The following is a 21,947-nucleotide window of genomic DNA, read 5'->3' on the forward strand; positions in this document are numbered from 1 at the left end:
TTATGATTAGAAAACGCCCTTTATGGGCGGGCGCATGCGCAGAAACCTTTAGAAAGGTTAAGGCGCATGCGCAGAAACATTTAGTGCTGGCTGAGAGCTAAATCCTGACAAAAATTCGTTCTTGTAGGACTTGTTTACTTCTGTGGGAAATTATGCCCCTCGAGTCGTCTTGTTTCTAACCAACACATGGCCCAATATTTACAACATTCAAGACTATCTTGGGTGGGGAAAAACTCAAAAGGGTGTAATTACAGCAGCTTGTGGAAAACAGAGAACAATTAGAGTCCAGTGCATCAGTAATCACAGTTAGGGAAAGTTTCTAACAGCAGTCATGGAGGAAACTGAGCTGTGGTTTTACAGGTGATGAAAAAGGAAATGTGATTGAGCATCCTGGTGTTGCCAACTCTTTTCAGGGGAAAGTAACTTAATGTTTAAAAAGTCACCCAATGACGTCATAGATAATTTGCATACTCATTGGATGATTATGGTCATTTGCATATCAAAACGTGTTACATAAAGAAAAAGATACTTAATAGAACAGAAACAAGCCATATTTGCTCATGGCATAACGTGACCAGACGTCCCAGTTTTGAGTTGCATGTCCCCAGTCCCGACAAAGGTCCGTCGGGACGCTGAAATGTCCCGGTTTACACCAAACACTAACAAACTGTCCCGGTTACAGCGATCATATATAGCCAACGAGATGTCAATAAAGCTTCTAGCAGTTCAGCATCAATGTGCGTGTGTGCGCAGTCAACCTTGCAATGTATCTATTTGTACAATGTTGCAATATAGAGGCCGCGTTATAACGTTTTTTTTCGTTAACGGCTGTCAACTACTACGCGACAATGCTGAACGGATGAGCGCTGGGCGGAGATGTTCGCGCACTTCAAGAGTAGGGAGATTCCTTACAGCAATGTCAGCCAGCTTTCCCAGTTTGCCATGTGCCTACCTGGCACCAATGCTCCAGTTGAGCGAATATTTTCACTCATGAGCAACACCTGACTGACGAGAGGAATCGCATGATCATGCCTCCTCTCAAAGTCTTGCTCATTACCCGGGCCAATTTCGACGATACTTACTCGCAGTTTCACAGCAGGCTCTCGGGCAATAAAGCGCTACTGGAGCAAATTCATTCATCATGTAAATATATGCAATAAAATGGCATCTTCTTTAGGGTGGGTGGCTGTGTTTCTGAAACATTTTTTGTTGTCTTTCATCTGTTTCATCTGTCTTTAATCTGTATCACAGATTGTCTTGACTTGCTTGATGCTGTTGTCAACTCAGGGTTCACGTTTTCAAAATATAGTTAATAGCCTACACTGGTTAAGATTAAACAGAGGCATTTTGGGTAAAGGTTCGGAGGTGACAACGATTAGGCTCATGCATTCGTTCCTGTTACAATGCATAGCCTATTGTTTAAAAAAAAAAGTTTAAAAAATTAATCGCATAAAATGTTGATGTTAATATGCAAGTAATCAGTGTTGGGCAAGTTACTTCAAAACTGTTTTGCATTATTTATTACTTGTTACTGTCATTTTAATGTAATTAGTTACATTACAATATTACTGTATTTAAAATGTAAGGCATTACACTACTATTGCATTACTTTTAAAGTTACTCTCACCAAAATAACTGGAAGTATGGATTTGGCAATCTAAATGTAGCTCAAGACGCTCAATTAGCTCATCACACATCCAGTGGAAGGTGATGTGGTATCTGACTGAGCTAGGCTTATGGTTAAAAACACTAGAATATAATAGCCACATTGATGGCTGGCACAATACAAGGAACAATCATTGCAAGAACAGACAAAAGGTCAAAGTCTGGCAAATTGTGATAGAAATACTGTAACTTTAGGCCTATTCATATTAACATTAATTGAACTGTATTGTAATGTCTAAAGATATGACAGGATACAAAATTAGCATTTCTATGCCTTTATTGTTTTCAAGTTTACAGCATTAAGCATAGTTTATGCTTCATAAAAAAAAAAAAAAGATTAGCCCTAAGGGATATGACTCCATTTCAGAAATTTAACAAAAATGAACATATTATGGCAAATCGTAGCCTACAATAAAACTGGCCTGAAAAAGACCCACAAGCCTTTTAAATTTGCAATATGTCCAAAACTCAGCTGCTAGGGTACTCACTCACACCAGGCCCTGGGATCATATCACGCCTGTTTTGTACAACCTGCACTGGCTCCCAGTTAAATACCGCATTCAGTACAAAATTATTTTACTTGTTTACAAATCCCTACATAACCTGGCCCCTCCCTATTTATCAAATCTCCTAACTCCATATCAGTTACCTTTAAATCTTCGCTCTACAGATGCCCACCTATTAGCAGTCCCTTACTCTCGGCTCTGTTCTATGGGTGACAGAGCTTTCAGTGTAAATGGCCCAAAGCTGTGGAATGCCCTGCCACTAGCGTTACGCCAATGCTCAACACTGTCCTCTTTTAAGAAACAGCTAAAAACACATCTCTTTAGCTTGGCTTTTTCTCTTTGATTTTTAATAACGTTATTATTGATTTATTTTATTATTTTATTGTTCTGCTTTTATTGTTTGTTTTCTACTGTTCAGTGTCCTTGGGTACCTTGAAAGGCGCTTATAAATAAAATGTATTATGTATTATTAAAATCACAGCTAGCTAATCTACCATGGTTTACTATGGTTTTATCATGGTTTTTATGTAGTAACCATGATTCTACCTTGGTATCTCATGGTTATTCTAAGTACTATGAACCAACCATAGTATTACTATGGTTCATTCATGGTATGGTTCTACTATGGTATTTCATGGTGATTCTAAGTACAATGAACCAACCATAGTAGCTGTGGTAGCATCATAGTTGTATGTGTAATAGGTCATAGTAACTATGAAATTAGTTTAAAAAGGGATAGTATGGTTTTTAAAAGGATGCACTAACCATGCTTTCGTCCAACAGTCAATGCTGTAGAGAAGGATCTCGATTAACAGCCCAGATACATTAACATTTACTTAGAACCTAAAAATTTAAGTGAACATTGAGGTAAAATGCATATAGTACATCCTAAACAATAATACACTCTAAAAATACTGGGTCAAAAATAACTCAACTTTAACCCAACCACTGGGCTAATATTGCACGAACTCAACACTAGGTTATCTTAGCCCAAACAATTGGGTTGAAACGATTGGGTGCAATCAACCTAAGAGTCGGGTTGACGATTTAACATAAAGACTGGGTTATTTTAACTATACTGTTAGGCTAATGTTACATAATTGTTGGGTCAGTGTTTTTTCAACTCAACATTTAAATGAATAGTATTTTTTAGTGTGTACTTTAATATATTCCCATATTACTAAATTATAGTGACACTACATTAATGCAAAGTAGTATGTTTTAAAGCAATTTCCTGCATGTAATTTTAAACTAAAATGTAGGAAAAACTGTAAATGTAAGACTATAATAGTAATAATAAATTAGCCTACAACAAGCATGTGTTTTTTACATGGCGCCTTTCAGGTCACCAAGATTTAAGATTTTAAAAAATAAATAAATATAGTTAAAGAAGTTGTATTGAGTGACGGACGAAACAGACCTTTTTTTTTTTTTTTTTTTTTTTTTTTTTTAGAGTTTTATTGCTGATTACATGAGAAAAGACATGGACCAATCCAGGAATAGAAATTCAGGGAACAATAGTCCACCCTGCCACAAGAAATACAAATACAAACAATACAAGTACAATACAAAACTTTGTAGATAAAAGAAAACTTTAATCAGTTTCAATAATGTTCACTAAAGGGACGACATACTGTCTTCTGTTGATTTCTAAGAAAACACATTTATGTAGTGATGAAGCCATAACAGCAATGGTTTCTTTTTTCTCACAGACCTCTACAATGAAATCAATACAGATTCTCAATTGTCTGTCTCTGCACAACACTTTGTTTCACTTCAAGAGGATAACCAAAAAATCACAGGTATCTCATTACAAGTACATTTAGCTAGAGCACAACTACAGTGAATTTTCAGAAGGGCAAAATCCTGAATTTGAATGAAGCTTCCATTGCATAGCATCACTACTGAGTTAGTACGTTTCTTCATACGTGTGTATCCTGCTGTTGTATAAAGTGTTCCTTTATATAAAAAACCTTATAAAAAATTGTACAGGCTCTTTCTCAAGTAAAACATTAAAACTTTTCAACAGCTGCACATTGTCTTGGCAAGACGTTAGGGTTTTGCTGGGATTCAAACCTGGTTCGCTGGTGTGATAATCCAGCAAACCCCCACTAGGCCACCAGGGGGATGACTCAACTGCAGAGGCGTGAGGCAGAAGTAGAAAAGTATCAAAAAAGTTTATTTACAAAAATATATACAATCCAAGGGAAAAAACAAAGAATAATCCAAAGCTCAGAAGATAGACAAAAATAAAAATATCCCAAGGATCAATGTCCAAAATCCAACTAAGAAAAGAAGAGGCAAAAACTCAAATGCTAAGAAGATTCAAAGGTCAAAACAAAAGCCACAAAGTCCAAAAGAAAGCAACAAAACCAAGAATACTAAGACACAGGCAAGGTACATGGGCCAGAGGGAACTAGCACTAACAGCATAGCATAGGAAAAAGACTCCGTGACAAGGGAACGGACAGAGGGGTATTTATACACAAAACAATTAAGGAACAAGGCGGGGCAGGAAACAGGCAATCAAGACAAAAACAAAAACACAGTGGCGGCCTCTAGAGGCCAAAACAAACATGACAAGATGGAAATAACAGCGGCCTCTAGAGGCCAAAACAGTCCCAGTCCTAACATAAGAGGGTTGTAAATGTAGGTGCACCAAATATATTAAAATCGCCTACAGTCAAATGCCTCTGGACTACTCTTTTCCCAAGCAGTTTACTACAGTAGTCAAACACAGTAGAATTTTTATCCTTGATGTAACTGTGAATGTTTCTGTCACGCCACAAAAGAAAAGTTCGGCATATCTGTCTAGGTACGCACTGGGTTCCATGGAAATATTGCATCAAATTAAGATTATTGCCCTCAAATGTAAACGCAGATATGCACCATAGTGGGCCCCATAACTTCACACTCTCACATAAGTGAGTAAGCTGATGAACATTAAAGCTGACATGTTCCTTTCCATACAATAATTCCACCTGTAGGACAAATTTGTTTAACGCAATATCAGCCTTTTCCAAGACCTGCCGATGGATGTCGTTCATTGTGTATACAGTGCATAAACCAGAAGTGCCCAGTGATTAAGATACTGTGTTGGCAATATACCATTCAGGGTAATCATAGAATAATAAAGAAGCCAACTTTTGAACTCGGAAGCTTTCCAAAATTTCATTTTGTCAAGTGACGAAGATGTACGTGTAAGCTCTTTAGGGGGTTTCACAGTTAGCAATCGTCTGTTCAAGACATTTACTTTAGTACCAATGTACCAGGGTTGAGTATGGTATGAGCTGTCAATCCATAAAGTAAGAAATTGCTGGACGATACCCAAAAGAACAGCATGCATATAATCTGGTATGAAACTAGTGATTATGTTAAACAGTGGTAAGAAGAGGGGACACACCTTTCATGCCATGAACAGGGCGGCCCTCCCGTGAGGCCTGAATTGCGTCATCTTCCCACATATTTATGCCGCTTTTCCACTACAAACGCGGCTGAGTCGGGCTGAGCCGTGCCGTGCCGTGCTGAGTCGGGCTGAGCGGGGCTGTTGGAGTTGCATTTCGACTACAACCGCGCTGAACCGTGCTGGCTGGAAGTGGGTGGACACATTGGGTGGAGTTAGCGAAAGTGGGTGGACGTCAGGTGATGTCGTTAAGCAGCGCAAACAGTGACATCAGTGAGCTTTTAAGCGGTAGTCTCACGACCCGGATAGTAAACAATAAACATGGAGGACATGGAGTCGTTAGTGTTGCTGGTCTTGGTGCTGTGGCTTGTTGTCACCGACAACGCCAACAGATACTGGCAAGAGCGTATAGATGAGGCGAGGCGCATAAGGCTTCATAATTCTCGTAATTCGTAATTCTTCTCCTTCCGGGTTTGCGGTGTTTACAGATCCCAGCGCGCTCGCGGGGCGTGTGTGGGCATGTGAGGACACTCCTCCTCACCAATCAGTGCACAGGGGAGTGTCTGCTCACGCCCCCAGCCTCACTCGGCTCGCTTTGGCTCGCTTCAGCCCTACTCCAAAACGGTGCGAGTTTTAGGGGCTAAGCAGGGCTGAAGCGAGCTGAGTCGTGCTGGTTTTTGGTAGTCGAAACGCGAGCCGTGTCGGGCTGAAGTGAGCTGAAGTGAGCTGAAAAAGGGTAGTGGAAAAGGGCCATTAGTTGTCTCATATCTGCAGGTGGATCTAGATAGGGGTACGCATTTACATAGCCGTGACCTTTAGCTACTCTTTCACCAGGATGAAGACACCAGTCACAGCCATGCTTTCCATTAAATTGTGTACTGTGTTTCAGTAATGGCCTGGCTACAGAATCACAAGCACTAACAACAGCAAACACTCTGCTTTTACGAGTTACCTCACCATCAGTCCACTCAAAGCCACAATCCTTCAAACTTTCCATTTCATCTATGAACGGCTTAAGGAATGTGTTCATGACTGGCTTTGATTTGCCAAACCAAAGTGTAGACAATAGAACATGTTCTTTCCTAATAGTAGGTGGTAATTCATTTATTGTGAATTGGATTGGCCACAAGGAGCATTGGGAAGATTCAAAGACGGGCACACCATCACAATTCCATAGAAGTGATAGATCAAATTTCCCCATCATGCCATTTTGAATATAACTTTTCATGATGTCCCCATCAAATATATCACATATTTTGTCATCCCAAGTCCACGAAGTCTTGTCTATAAACGTCTACACATTTTTTAATTGGTTCTCTAGTACATCTCTCAGTTGCCCTGCTAATGGTAGATAAATGAAGAATGACCCATTCCTAAGGTTCTGGGTTTTGTTGAAAGGATTTTGGCATTCTTGACACACATCAACTACGTTGTTGTCCTTACAAATGTACTCTTGACAAGATTCACAGTAGAAGTGGATTTCAAAACGATTGTTGATGGACACAAAACATTTGTCAAAAAGGAATTTTGTGGCAGGAAGAGTACCAGGTAACATAATATCGAGTAACATTAGGAAATCACTTAGACCTTCTCCACTTAATCTGTGACGTAGAATGAAGACCAAGATCATCAGGATGGTTTGACCTTTGGTGACAGCACTCCCTGGATATGAAGATGGAAAGGTTCCTAAAATACAAAAAGCCATTTAACTCAATGGGAGTGCATCCCTAATGCCCATTAGGCCTAACACCAAGAACGAGGGAGTGAAATACCTACATACCTCTGTGCTTCTTTGGTACTGTATGTGAATGTCATTCTCGTCCGCATCATCATCTGAGGAGTCACTGATGTAATCCTAGGAAACATGAATCAAAACATGAATATTAAAAGTGCAACACTACAAAGAATAGTAAGGGCTACATAAGAATGGTGACAGATGATTACAGGAAAAGTAATGTCATAAACTCAATTTGAAACAATACAGAAAAGAGAGAGAAGTGCTTTGTCTACATACCTCACTAGGGTCTCTCTCGGGGTCACGAGCCTCGTCGTCTTCAAGTTCAGAGGGGTAGTTGATGTCTCCCTGATACAACACATACAAATGGTGACAGATGATTAAAAGTAATGTCATAAACTTGTGTTTTTCTCCTTTATAATTAAGGTGACTGTCTACAATGTCTACATATTTAGTAAACACTAGCCATACCTCACTGTTGGCGACTGTGATCAATTTGAAACGATGCAGAATAGAGAGAGAAGTGCTTTGTCTACATACCTCACTAGGGTCTGTCTCGGGGTCTCGAGCTTCATCGTCTTCAAGTTCAGAGGGGTAGGGGATGTCTCCCTGATACAACACATAAAAATGGTGACAGATGATTACAAGAAAAGTAAATGTCATAAACTTGTGTTTTCCCATTTATAATTAATGCCTGCATATTTAGTAAACACTAGCCATACCTCCCTGTTGGCGACTGTGATCAATTTAAAACGATGCAGAAAAGAGAGAGAAGTGCTTTGTCTACATACCTCACTAGGGTCTCTCTCGGGGTCACGAGCCTCGTCGTCTTCAAGTTCAGAGGGGTAGTTGATGTCTCCCTGATACAACACATACACGTGGTGACAGATGATTAAAAGTAATGTCATAAACTTGTGTTTTTCTCCTTTATAATTAAGGTGACTGTCTACAATGTCTACATATTTAGTAAACACTAGCCATACCTCACTGTTGGCAACTGTGATCAATTTGAAACGGTGCAGAATAGAGATAGAAGTGCTTTGTCTACATACCTCACTAGGGTCTGTCTCAGGGTCTCGAGCTTCGTCGTCTTCAAGTTCAGAGGGGTAGGGAATATCTCCCTGATACAACACATAAAATGGTGACAGATTATAAGAAAAGTAATGTCATAAACTTGTGTTTTCCCATTTATAATTAAGGTGCCTGTCTACAATGCCTACGTATTTACTAAACACTAGCCATACCTCCCTGTTGGCGACTGTGATCAATTTGAAACGATGCAGAGTAGAGAAAAAATATGATGGGAAGGCACTAGCCAACAAGCTAACAGTTAAAGTTACAACATTGTGGAAACGGCTCTAGCCAAGTTTGCTTGCCAATTACCTAAAGCCTTACGTAAAACAGACAAAACATCAATACTTAGAGGTATATGCAATCTTCTTCGCGTGGTTTCTCTTGGACTCTCGACAACACACAACGTCAAACAAACAGCGTTTATGTGGACCCAATCATAACATTTGACGTTAAGGCACTAGCCCATTAGCTAACTAAAGTTATCATGGTGGAGACGGCTGTAGCCAAGTTACCCAAAGTCTCAGAAGTGAAACAGACAAAAACACTAATACTTACAATTACATTCAATCTTCTTCGAGACGTTTCTCTTGGGATGTCGACATCAACATCACTCAAATATCTTTTGTATGGACCCAATCGTCGTCGATACATGGCTTGAACTTCAGTCAGCACAGTCTGACTCGCGCTTTCCTGATGAAGTTGGCTGCCGCGTGCGGACGTGACTGAGGCGTGTGCAGTGAATGCGAATGCCACTCAGCCAATCACATTCAATGTTCTGAGTAGCTAGCATTTTGACCGTTGGGGGTCGCTGTTATTTTCGGTTGATTTTCTCTGCAGCGAAGACTGATTTTTTCATGATGGCAGTGGCAAACATGTACGGTTTATTTAGTTGTTTCGAGGAAAATACTTTAGGCATTGGGCCATTACATTTGGTCAATTTGGCTGGCACGGGTTTAAGACCAAATGCTCTTAATCCAAAGGACTGGCCAAATAACCAAGAAGTCATGGTCAGATGGGGGAAGGACCTGTATCCAGCAAAAATCCTGGACATGTCAGGTAAGAAAAACATATATACAACTGGCAATTTCACCTATGATAAATAATCCAAAAACACACCAAAATGGTATCCAAAATGTGTAATTCAAAATGTTAGCCAACATCCAGTACAGCTACTGAGAAGTACAAGGTCTTAGGACTGTATTATGATGACCTTATGCCCCCAGGCAGGCCACAGGTTGGTGTTGCTCATTTAAATATTTGTTTATGACTGATTTAATAGTGTCTGTGTTGCTCAACCACATAAAATATTTGGTGTTGTGCCATATTGTATCTTGTATACAACCCCGATTCCAAAAAAGTTGGGACAAAGTACAAATTGTAAATAAAAACGGAATGCAATAATTTACAAATCTCAAAAACTGATATTGTATTCACAATAGAACATAGACAACATATCAAATGTCGAAAGTGAGACATTTTGAAATTTCATGCCAAATATTGGCTCATTTGAAATTTCATGACAGCAACATCTCAAAAAAGTTGGGACAGGGGCAATAAGAGGCTGGAAAAGTTAAAGATACAAAAAAGGAACAGCTGGAGGACCAAATTGCAACTCATTAGGTCAATTGGCAATAGGCCATTAACATGACTGGGTATAAAAAGAGCATCTTGGAGTGGCAGCGGCTCTCAGAAGTAAAGATGGGAAGAGGATCACCAATCCCCCTAATTCTGCGCCTACAAATAGTGGAGCAATATCAGAAAGGAGTTCGACAGTGTAAAATTGCAAAGAGTTTGAACATATCATCATCTACAGTGCATAATATCATCAAAAGATTCAGAGAATCTGGAAGAATCTCTGTGCATAAGGGTCAAGGCCAGAAAACCATACCGGGTGCCCGTGATCTTCGGGCCCTTAGACGGCACTGCATCACATACAGGCATGCTTCCGTATTGGAAATCACAAAATGGGCTCAGGAATATTTCCAAAGAACATTATCTGTGAACACAATTCACCGTGCCATCCGCCGTTGCCAGCTAAAACTCTATAGTTCAAAGTAGAAGCCGTATCTAAACATGATCCAGAAGCGCAGACGTCTTCTCTGGGCCAAGGCTCATTTAAAATGGACTGTGGCAAAGTGGAAAACTGTTCTGTGGTCAGATGAATCAAAATTTGAAGTTCTTTATGGAAATCAGGGACGCCGTGTCATTCGGACTAAAGAGGAGAAAGACGACCCAAGTTATCAGCACTCAGTTCAGAAGCCTGCATCTCTGATGATATGGGGTTGCATTAGTGCGTATGGCATGGGCAGCTTACACATCTAGAAAGACACCATCAATGCTGAAAGGTATATCCAGGTTCTAGAGCAACATATGCTCCCATCCAGACGACGTCTCTTTCAGGGAAGACCTTGCATTTTCCAACATGACAATGCCAAACCACATACTGCATCAATTACAGCATCATGGCTGCGTAGAAGAAGGGTCCGGGTACAAGACAGTTGAGCAACTAGAATCCTACATTAGACAAGAATGGGTTAACATTCCTATCCCTAAACTTGAGCAACTTGTCTCCTCAGTCCCCAGACGTTTACAGACTGTTGTAAAGAGAAAAGGGGATGTCTCACAGTGGTAAATATGGCCTTGTCCCAACTTTTTTGAGATGTGTTGTTGTCATGAAATTTAAAATCACCTAATTTTTCTCTTTAAATGATACATTTTCTCAGTTTAAACATTTGATATGTCCTCTATGTTCTATTCTGAATAAAATATGGAATTTTGAAACTTCCACATCATTGCATTCCGTTTTTATTTACAATTTGTACTTTGTCCCAACTTTTTTGGAATCGGGGTTGTATTGACAAACCAGTTTTGTTTTTATTCTCAAGAAAATGAGCAAACACTTGTAGCCAAACGAGAAGAACTCATAAATGCCTCAGGTGCCGAGGAGTGTGGCAGAGGGAGGCGGAGGAAAAAGCCAACTCAATATTCCTCGGAAGATGAAGAACAGCCAAAGAGAAAAAAGGTACCTTACATTTTTCCTAACTATAGACAATTTTTTTTGCCCAGACTAATTCACTGGCCTAATGTTTTAAATAAATTCTCTAATCTATTAATTATCCATGTCTAAGACTGAAAAGAAAGGCCATGCTTCATCATGCCACTTGGAAAAATTACTTCACAAAAGGCAGCAGAGATTTAGTGCAAGTTCTTTCATTTGTCATCAAATTGATTGAAATGATCTGGACCATTTGTTAGAATCTGAATGTCTTGAACTCTGGCCACCCACTGGACAGTTGTAGTACTGCGGGTGTGTTGACAGTGTGTTTGTTTTGATGTCCCATGTGCCCTTTGTTTTGGTCTCCTGCCACGCCCCCCTCGTGCCTCACCCTTGTCACCTGACTCAATCACCATTGTAATCAGTGTCAGCTGTTTCCTGTTCAATTCTGTGTGCTGGACTGCTACTTAAGCTCTGTCATTTCTCTGCTCTGTCTTTGATTGCCTGACCTTGACTCTGATGTTTGTGAATCTGTTTTTGCCTATGAAGCTTATCCTGGTTTTCTGTGAGTAACCAGTGAAGTCTGGAATTCTACTTAGAACCTTTGATAGTTTGTTCTTTTGGACATGTTGAGGACTGCATTGAAGCATAATCTTTTCACCTGCCCTGACCCTGTGACTGTGTTAAAAGAATAAACCTACCAAACTGATCTGCATTTAGGTCTCTGTCTCTGAAACCTTACAGTACAATCAGAGCAGAATGGACCTAGCAGATCCAGAGCACCTGAGGGCTTATCTCAAACAGCATGAAGTGCTTCTGGGCTGCCAACAAGCCCAATTGGAGGAAGTAGCTGCCAGCATCAGAGACCTGACAGCCCAGATCCAGCCACTCCAACTCTCCCAGTCTGCTTCCACGTCTGCACAGTCTGCCTCAACTGCACAACCAGCCTGCAAGCCATGACTGCCCTCACCGGAGAAGTACGCTGGCGAACCTGGTACCTGCTGCTCTTTCCTGTCTCAGTGTACCCTCATCTTCGAGCTACAACCAGGTACCTTCCCCACTGATCAAGCAAAGGTTGCCTATGTGATTACCCAACTGTTGGGGTGTGCCAGAGAGTGGGAAACTGCAGTGTGGGATGCTCAGTCAACAATCTGTGGAAGTTTCCAGGAGTTTTTGACTGAGATGAGTCTTTGATCAATCCAAGCAAGGGTATGAGGCTGCCCGTGAGCTACTCCTTATGTGCCAGGGTCATAGGTCAGTGTCAAACTTTGCCATTGACTTTCAAACTCTTGCCACCACTACAGGGTGGGGCACTGAGGCTCTCTGACACCTTCCTTAATGGCCTGTCGGAGGAGATCAAAGATGAGTTGGCTTCTCACGATCTGCCTGGCTCCTGCGAGGACCTCGTCAACCTTGCAATCCGCATTGACACCAGGCTACAGCAATGCCGCCGGGCCAGGACCTTTGGGTCCACAGCAGGAAGGCCTCGTCAGTCCAGTCATGCCCCCTCCTTCACCTCCCACCACCACATCAGTACCAGAGCCCATGCAAGTGGACTGCACCCACCTGACCAAGAGGAAAGGCAAAGAAGACTCAACACACATTCCTGTCTGTACTGTGGCCAACCAGGTCACTTCGTTGCCTCCTGTCCAGCTAAAAGCCAACGCTCACCTGTGAGGGGGTACTGGTGAGCGTGACCCCCATACACCCCTTCTCTACTCAGCGCACTCTTCTCTCAGCTGTCCTCTGGTGGGGAGATCAACAACTGGAGGTGGGAGTCCTTGTTGACTCTGGTGCCGAGGAGAACTTCATCGACGCCAGCCTGGTGAGTCAGTGGAGCCTGCCTACCGAGAGCCTGGAGAAACCCCTGGTGGCCAACACGTTGACTAGAGTGAAATTGGCCAACATTACCCACATCACTGCTCCGGTGAGCCTCACCCTCTCTGGCAACCATCATGAACAGTTACGCTTTCTTGTCATTAATGCCCCTCATGCTCCAGTGGTTCTTGGCTACCCATGGCTTATTAAGCACAACCCACATGTTGACTAGGTAGGGAGGTGTATTATGGGTTGGAGCCCATTTTGCCACTCAAACTGTCTTCTTCAGGCCCTGTCTCTGTCGAAACCTGTCTCTGTCGAAACCTGTCTCTGATGTCAACAAGGAGTTTCCAGATCTGTCAGGCGTCCCTCCGGACTATATGGACCTCAAGCCTGTATTCAGTAAGTCTAAAGCCTCTTCCTTACCCCCTCACCACCCCTATGATTGTGCTATTAACCTCCTTCCTGGCACAACTCCCCCTAGAGGTCGTTTGTACTCCCTGTCATGGCCTGAGACGGAAGCTATGGACAAGTACATTCAAGAGTCCCTCACTGCAGGCATCATCTGCCCTTCCTCATCTCTGGCAGGAGCCTTTTTTTTTTTCTTTGTTGGAAAAAAGGATGGTTTGTTACGCCCCTGCATTGATTACCATGGTTTAAATGATATCACTATTAAACTGTTACACACTCCCTCTCATGTCGTCAGCATTTGAACTCTTCCAAGAAGCCAAGGTATTCACCAAACTGGACTTAAGGAATGCCTACCACCTGGTCCATATCCGCGAGGGGGATGAATGGAAGTCGGTCTTTAACACCACCTCAGGTCATTATGAGTACTTGGTCATGCCCTTTGGCCTTACCAATGCCCCTGCGGTTTTTCAGGCATTAGTCAATGATGTCCTGAGGGACATGCTCAACCAATTTGTGTTTTTAGATGACATCTTGATTTTTTTTTTTCCAAGTCACTCACTGAGCATATTGTCCATGTCCGTAAGGTCCCGAAGCGTCTTCTGGAGAACCAGCTGTTTGTGAAGGTGGAAAAATACGAGTTCCACCAGGAGATGGTCATTTTCCTCGGGTATGTGATCACCCTGGGGCGCATCCAAATGGACCAATGTAAGGTCAAGGCAGTGTTGGAATGGCCCACACCTGCTAGTCGACGGGACCTGCAGAGCTTCCTTGGCTTCGCCAACTTTTATTGGCGCTTTGTCCGAAATTTCAGCACTGTAACCGCCCCCTCACCACCCTGACCTCTTCAGCGGTCAAGTTCGTCTGGACCACAGCTGCAGAGGAGGCCTTTCAAGATCTGAAGCGAAGATTCACCTCTGCTCTGATCCTGATCCAACCCGATCCCAACCGGCAGTTCATTGTGGAGGTAGATGCTTCTGAGGTGGGTGTTGGCGCTGTGCTCTCCCAACACTCTGCTAAGGATAATCGCATACACCCATGTGCCTTCTCTCACCGTCTGTCACCAGCAGAACAGAACTATGATGTGGGGAACAGGGAGCTGCTTGCAGTGAAGCTAGCCCTGGAAGAATGGCGGCATTGGTTGGAGAGCGCCCCGCTGCCATTTTTGGTCTGGACTGACCATAAGAACCTGCAATACATCAGTTCAGCCAAGAGACTCAACCCCCAACAAGCATTCTGGTCCCTATTCTTCTCCAGGTTTAGCTTCACCCTGTCCTACCGCCCTGGTCATAAAAATGTTAAGCCTGATGCTCTGTCCTGACAGTTTCCCATGTCCCGGACGAATCCAGACTCTAACACCATCCTCCCTTCCTGCTGCATTTTGGGGGCAGCTCTGTTTGATGTGGAATCTGCTGTGAAGGCTGCTCAAGCAGATGAAGCAGGCCCCAGTCAATGTCCCACTAACTGTCTGTATGTTCCTAACTCTGTCTGCTCACAGGTGCTGCAGTTGGGCCACTCCACCTAGCTGTCCTGCCATCCTGGACCCCGACGAACCCAAGCGTTCATCGGGAGGAGATTTTGGTGGCCGTCCATGAAGGAGGACATTACCAACTTTGTCCGGTCCTGCCAGGTCTGTGCCCGAAACAAGACCTCCACTCAACCCCCTGCTGGCCTGCTGCAACCCTTGTCTATGCCCCAAAGACCATGGTCCCACACCTTAGATTTCATGACTGGTCTGCCCCCATCAGCCGGTAACACTACCATTCTTTCTGTTGTGGATTGTTTCTCAGTCTGTTCATTTCATTCCCCTGCCTGGTCTTCCATCTGCCAAAGACACTGCTAACCTGATGATTCAACATGTATTCCGCATACATGGGCTGCCTGTAGAAGTGGTATCAGACAGGGGCCCCCAACTCACTTCTGCATTCTGGAAGCCTTTCTGTAGATTGCTTGGTGCCTGTGTGTTTATCTTCTGGTTTTCACCCACAGAGCAATGGCCAGACCAAGAGGGCAAACCAGTTGCTGGAGACTGTGCTACGCTGTATGGCGTCCCAGAACCCATCCTCCTGGAGCCAGCAGCTTCCATGGGTGGAGTATGCAATCAATTCACACATCTCTTCTGCCACAGGTCGATCTCCCTTCGAGTGCTCCTTGGGGTACCAGCCACCACTGTTCCCAGAACAGGAGAAGGAGGTCGGGGTTCTATCAGTGGAAGCCTTCATCTGCCAGTGCCACCAAACGTGGAGGCGCACCCGTTCCACCCTGCTTCGCTCTGCTGCCAGGATGAAGGTCCAGGCCAACAAGTGTCAGTCCTGGGCCCCTCGATATCGCCGGGGACAACACGTATGGCTTTCCACACAAGACCTGCCCCTGAAGACAGTCTCGCAAGCTCACAGCACGTTTTATCAGGCCCTTCCCCATTGCCAAAGTCATCAGCCCCACAGTGGTCCGGCTCAAGCTCCCCTTACCCCTGCGCTGTATCCACCCCACATTCCATGTCTCTAGGGTCAAGCCCTTTCTGTGCAGTCCCATGCATCCTGCCCCCAAGCCCCCCCCCGCCCCATCGATGGCTCTGAGGCATACACTGTCCGACAGCTGGTGGACATTTGGCACCGGGGCCGTGGGCTCCAGTATCTCATTGATTGGGAGGGCTATGGCCCTGAGGAGAGGTGCTGGGTCCTGGCCTGGCACATATTGGACCCCACACTTATCAGGGACTTTCGCTGTCAGCATCGCATGTCTGCCCGGGGGACGCTGGGAGGTGTCCGTTGGGGGGGGTACTGTTAGTCTGAATGTCTTGAACTCTGGCCACCCACTGGACAGATGTAGTACTGTGGGTGTGTTGACTGTTTGTTTTGATGTCCCATGTGCCCTTTGTTTTGGTCTCCTGCCACACCCCCCCTTGTGCCTCACCCTTGTCACCTGACTCAATCACCATTGTAATCAGTGTCAGCTGTTTCCTGTTCAATTCTGTGTGCTGGACTGCTACTTAAGCTCTGTCACTGATTGCCTGACCTTGACACTCTTTGTGAATCTGTTTTTCCGTGAGTAACCAGTGGAATCTGGAATTCTGCTTGGAACCTTTGATAGTTTGTTCTTTTGGATGTGTTGAGGACTGCATTGAAGCATAATCTTTTCACCTGCCCTGACCCTGTGACTGTTAAAAGAATAAACCTGCCAAACTGATCTGCATTTAGGGCTCGGTCTCTGAAACCTTACACCATTTGGTTTATTTAAACCACAACAAGGCTACAAGTTGCATAACTATGTAGGCCTATTCTCTAAAAGACTGTTATGACAAATCATGCAATTACATAATGTCTTTCCTTTTCAATCTATTTCAGGGTGAAGAACCCAGGAGAGAACAAGTTGCTGTAAGTAGCCTAATTCATCAAGCATGACATGAAAAGAAAAAGAAATCAGTGGGTCCTTGAATAGTAACAAATGGTATTACCTGAATAGAATGTCACAATGTTATTACATGGTTCCCCAGAGGGGGGTTTGGCCAGGTATTGCAATGACCCCTGTTGTGACACTTTGGGCCATGTTGCCATCTGTGATTGTGCCTGTTTATTATTTTTAAGGGAAAGGACTGTTCAAAATGTAAACGCCTCGAACAGCATGTCAGAGAACTGGAGGAAGATCGGCAGCAGTTAAGCCGGCAGCTGGATACATTTAATGGCAAGTTTGGACTTGATAAATTTATTGGCCAGATTTTGAAGCTTTTACTCTTTCTTCAAATAGTGTAGTAACTTAGATTTCAGATGTGTCTAAACTAAAGCGGACAAAAATATTTGAAAATGTAGATGGTAATAGTGATTTCTGTGACACAATTCTGTGATTTCTTAGATCTGAGAAATATGCTGGCTGAGGTCTTGGCCAGCCATCACCAGGCCCCAACCAGCCATCACCAGCCAACCAGTCAACCAAGAACAGGCAAATGATGCAAGTGAATTTTGTAAGGGCATCCATTTACCTCCCAAGCAATAGCCTTGAGCCAGCCATCCCTCAAATAAAATAGCCTGCTGTCAAGTCAAACAAGCCTGTTAAAATGTCCAAATGTTATCAGTAAACTTATAGTAGATCATGAAGTTAAGTTAGAATTGTCAGCCAATGTTAACTGATGGGGGTGAGGAGGCTTCATATAGCCTATATAACAAGTTTGTGGTTTTTTTTTCTTCTGAATTTCAAGGTTGTCATTGGAGGAACCCTCAGGGTCAACAAAATTAAATTGTAAAGATGCAACCACCAACTCCTGACCAAGCTGGTGTGTGACCTGCTAGGAGTTGTATTTTCAAAAAGAGAGATGGCCACCTCGTCCCTGACTGGACAAAAGGGCAGTGCCAAAGATGAAATAAAACCACCACTGGAGGCCACCGCAGTCAAAGCTATTTTTGGTAAGTTTAGCCATTTTGTGTGTCTAATCTGCTGCATGTATTAAGATATACAGTATATGCCATTTTTGCAAATTAACACCACTACTATTGCCATTGTTTATGTTGTACCACACCATTATCACAAAAGAAACTGACCTTTAGAATGTTGCATGTCTTTTACTGTTTAATCACATGGGATTGTTTTTCACATTACTTTGCAGAATACACTCTGCAGAAATTTCCCAATGTGGAACTATCCGTCCTGAGGGGAGCCGTCAGGAATAAGTGAAACAATGTCAGCAAGCTGTTCAAGAAAACACAGTAAGTGTACTCAACAGTGAACACAAACACAGGCATCAGGAAGGTCACCACAGTCTTAATCCATCGTCAGCCTGTGTAGCTCATTGTATAATAAAGGAGAATTCTGGCAAGTTTTTACATGTAAACAATCCATGCCCCATGAGAATGGCCAGGATAGGGCTTAACAAAAAAAAATGCTGCAATACAACTGCATGTTGAAATTGGCTGGAATTCTCCTTTTAGGCTAACATTTCTTTTGACCCACTGACACTGCCGTAAAATAGAAATCCATATACATTAGTAGCCTATGGCAAACATTGTTATCTTTTGCTAGCTAAATACATACATACATTAATCTGTATCTCTTTCTCTGTTCCTCTCTCACACACCTAGGGCTGAAGCTGGATCCGATGGACCCTGATCCCTCAGACATTGATTTATTAGTGGAAAATAAAAACTTTAATTATATACAGTGAGTCTTCTGTTTTTATGCATTTTAGGCAGATGGAAGCATGAAGTCATTTAAGCAGGTTTTTTACGTTTGTGGATACAATTAGGCTATTTATTGTTTGCTGTGTGAATTATTGTAAGCCTACTTTTGAAACTTGAATAAGAACCATGGTTTAAAAAGCATGGTTTGGTTGAAAAAAAAAATGGTTTATGGCAAAGACTATACCATAGTGAAATCCTGGTTAAACTAGTCATGAACCATGGTTTTTGTGGTTACCCGAAAGCCATGAATAACTATAAACCATGGTAAAACCTTGGTTAGTTTTCATAGTAAAACCATGGTTAATTTTCGGACTATTAGCTATAGACCCCTTTCACATGACGTCACCGCGCCGTGAGATTTTGTTAGGCGCCATATTGGAAAACCAAGTACATGCACTCACAATATAAAACACAGTACGAGCGAGAGTAAAGTGACACGATGGATGATAATTCTGGTTATGTGAGTACATTACCAGCTGCAGAAAGGGCACGGTATGTGGAGAAACTCGCTGTGATTGATGGGTTTGACCCATATGATAAGACTCGCGGCAAGGGAGAATGGAAACATAAGGAGGACCTGACACCAATTCTGCCGTCTGTTTGCTACCCAGACATTGTAAACTATTTGTTGTTTACACCCAGTGCCTACACTCAGTGTTTGAACTATGCCGATTATTTTCGGGGGGCCCCTTTTTTTTCCCTTGGGGGTGTGTGTGCTTGCGCTTGCCTCGGAGCGCGGATCTCCAAACACATGAGAAGCCTATCTTACGCACATATCACACGGACTCCACACACGCATCGCGTCTGAAGTCATAACCCATCAGGGGAAATCGTGTCCGCATTGGCGTGTTCAAAAAACAACCTCGCGTCAACAATGATACCACACGCAAGAAAAAAAAAAGTCAGGCTACTCAACAACCAACCTGGCAGCAGCGAGCAAGCCCCAAACCATCCTAAATTATTATTATTATTAAATTGTAGAAGTCTGGGAGGCTTGCTCCTCATACAGTTATCAACTTGGGGCTAATTTAGCATGTTTTAAATCTGAATTTCTTGCGTTTGCTTACCTCAAAGTGTCCGCAGATCATGCACAGACTTATCCATTATATCCACAGTTTTTTGCCAAGTCTCACACAGGTTTCTTTCAAGTCTACTGTTGGGCCAATAAATCATAAATAAAACAGCTCAGATTTGTTTAAGTCGTTTGCCACTCCACTTTATTCTCGTGGGTTCACATACCGCTGCCGTTATTATCCCCTTATCACGAGTTTGTTGGTCTTCCAAAATAGCGCAGGGTCTGTTTACTTCCGGTTTCGGGTGACGTCAGTGAAAGGGGTCTAGTCACATTTCAAAAAACAGAATTAGAAATAACAAAATCAAAGTGCTTTTAATGATATTGAAGTGCTTAGGCATATTAGCCCTCGAAGGAAAGGCAGCTCAATCACTTTAGTCTGACTTCCGACCAGAAAAAAAACAACTCAGTTATACAGGACAAAAATGTAAACAAACTGTCAGCATATCTTCAGCAACATACTCCGCCACAAGTCTCCGAACCTCCTGAGGCTGAAGGAGCATCTCAGAGCGGCAGAACGTTCATTTTGGCTGCTTTGTGATTTTATCGCCACTCTCATCCTCCGCTTGCTTCCTTGCTAACTTCATGTTACTATGGCACCTCTGTAAATGCTTAGTTAAATTACTGGTGCTATTTCGGGAAGTGGACAGTTCTTCGGGTTTAGCACACAAAGCGCATTTGACTACGATGTTCTTCACATCCTTATTTTTCACAAACTTAAAGTAATGGGCGTGTGCCCACCTGGAGAATGGGCTATCCGACGTTAGATCAGCTGCAGGTTCACTCCTCTCTCTCTCTCTCCTGTGTGACTAGCCTAAAGGAAAAGGAAGGGAAACATTTTGCGCGGATGTTTCACCTCTGCTGATCTCACGGTGATTTTGGCGAATTTGTATGAAGGGGAAAAAAAACACCACTTCATTCCAGGTTAAAAATGCATTGTAACGCGCGTTACTGACATTTGTACCGAGTAAATATTACCAATTTTTTTCTGTAATGCCTTACATTAACGCGTTACTGCAAAAAGCAATGCATTACAGTAATTCGTTACTTTTGTAACGCGTTACTCCCAACCAGGGGCGCCGCCAGAAATTTTGGGCCCCCCTTTGCCCACCCTCGTCACAATTGCACTATTGTCATTATTTGACTTTTGATAGTCCATGGACCTTGAGTTTGTGACTTTATTACATTTTATGTATTAACCTACCAGGGACTAGATGAAAACTGGTCAGTGACTAATTCTAAAACTTAAATCTAATTTAAAAACTTCAATCCTAAAGCATGTATGGGTTGTATTGCTGCTTACCTCCTTCTCCAAAGAGGGGTTCAGTGGTTTGGTAGGGTGGAGGTCTGTGCATATTTAGGGCACCCCATTAGTTATGAAACTGGTTATTAGCACCAGCATAACGTAATATTTCATCTTGTTTATCACACAAGTCAGTTCAGTTATTAAAATGGAAAAAATGTCACTGTACAAACTGTAAAAGTGTTCTCTTGATAGGCTAATCCAACCACGTTCATACTGTTCATTTACCGTTCGCTAGCTACCTTTCTTTGGGAAAAACTGAGTGACCAGTTGCCTGCCTCTCCGGTCCCTCTCGGCTTTCAGCTGCCTTTCTTTACGTTTTTGACAGCCACTCTTCATATTTAGCGATCAGACTGTACGCACTCCACTGCTGGCTGCTGCACCGCGACACAGCAGCAAGTAGCGTTGCACTGATCAGCACACAGATTTAACGCATCGCGCTTCTACCAGAACTAGACCGTACCATTTCGCAAAAGGGGGAGGGTTAAACGACAATATGTTGAAGAACTCAAGAAATAGACAACCTTGTTCAAATTAGCTCATTTTACCAGATGGAATATTGCATTGTCGTTATTTCAAAAGTCTTATTAAAATCATATTAATCAGCCCCTTAAAGGGCCCCATGGCAGTGCTGGGCCCCTAGAATTGTTCTAACCTTTCCCCCCCGGCAGCGCCCATGCTCCCAACACTGCAAGCAATGCATTTTCTATTTTCTTGGTGTTTTCTCGTCTTCTTCCGCTTTATCCGGGGCCGGGTCGCGGAGGCAGCAGTCTAAGCATGGAAGCCCAAACTTCCCTTTCC

At 42.9% G+C, this 21,947-nt stretch overlaps 1 protein-coding gene across 2 annotated transcripts; it reads right to left on the bottom strand.

Moving 5' to 3' along the window:
* Nucleotides 1-3,639: 3,639 nt before the first annotated feature.
* On the bottom strand, nucleotides 3,640-20,145 carry LOC132893123 (clumping factor B-like). Of its 2 annotated transcripts, none has more exons than XM_060931935.1 (7): nucleotides 19,839-20,145; nucleotides 8,361-8,429; nucleotides 8,100-8,168; nucleotides 7,849-7,917; nucleotides 7,588-7,656; nucleotides 7,354-7,428; nucleotides 3,640-7,259 (listed from the first exon to the last, which is right to left on the bottom strand). In XM_060931935.1, exons 1-7 carry the CDS (start codon nucleotides 19,857-19,859, stop codon nucleotides 7,203-7,205), a joined length of 429 nt encoding a protein of 142 aa, XP_060787918.1. In that variant the 5' UTR covers nucleotides 19,860-20,145; the 3' UTR covers nucleotides 3,640-7,202. The 2 variants fall into 2 exon arrangements, with proteins under 2 accessions (XP_060787918.1, XP_060787917.1); XM_060931934.1 differs by lacking the exon at nucleotides 19,839-20,145 and adding an exon at nucleotides 8,938-9,758.
* Nucleotides 20,146-21,947: the final 1,802 nt, after the last annotated feature.

Source organism: Neoarius graeffei, chromosome 10 (assembly GCF_027579695.1).
Source record: "Neoarius graeffei isolate fNeoGra1 chromosome 10, fNeoGra1.pri, whole genome shotgun sequence".
Classification (NCBI taxonomy): Eukaryota; Metazoa; Chordata; class Actinopteri; order Siluriformes; family Ariidae; genus Neoarius; species Neoarius graeffei.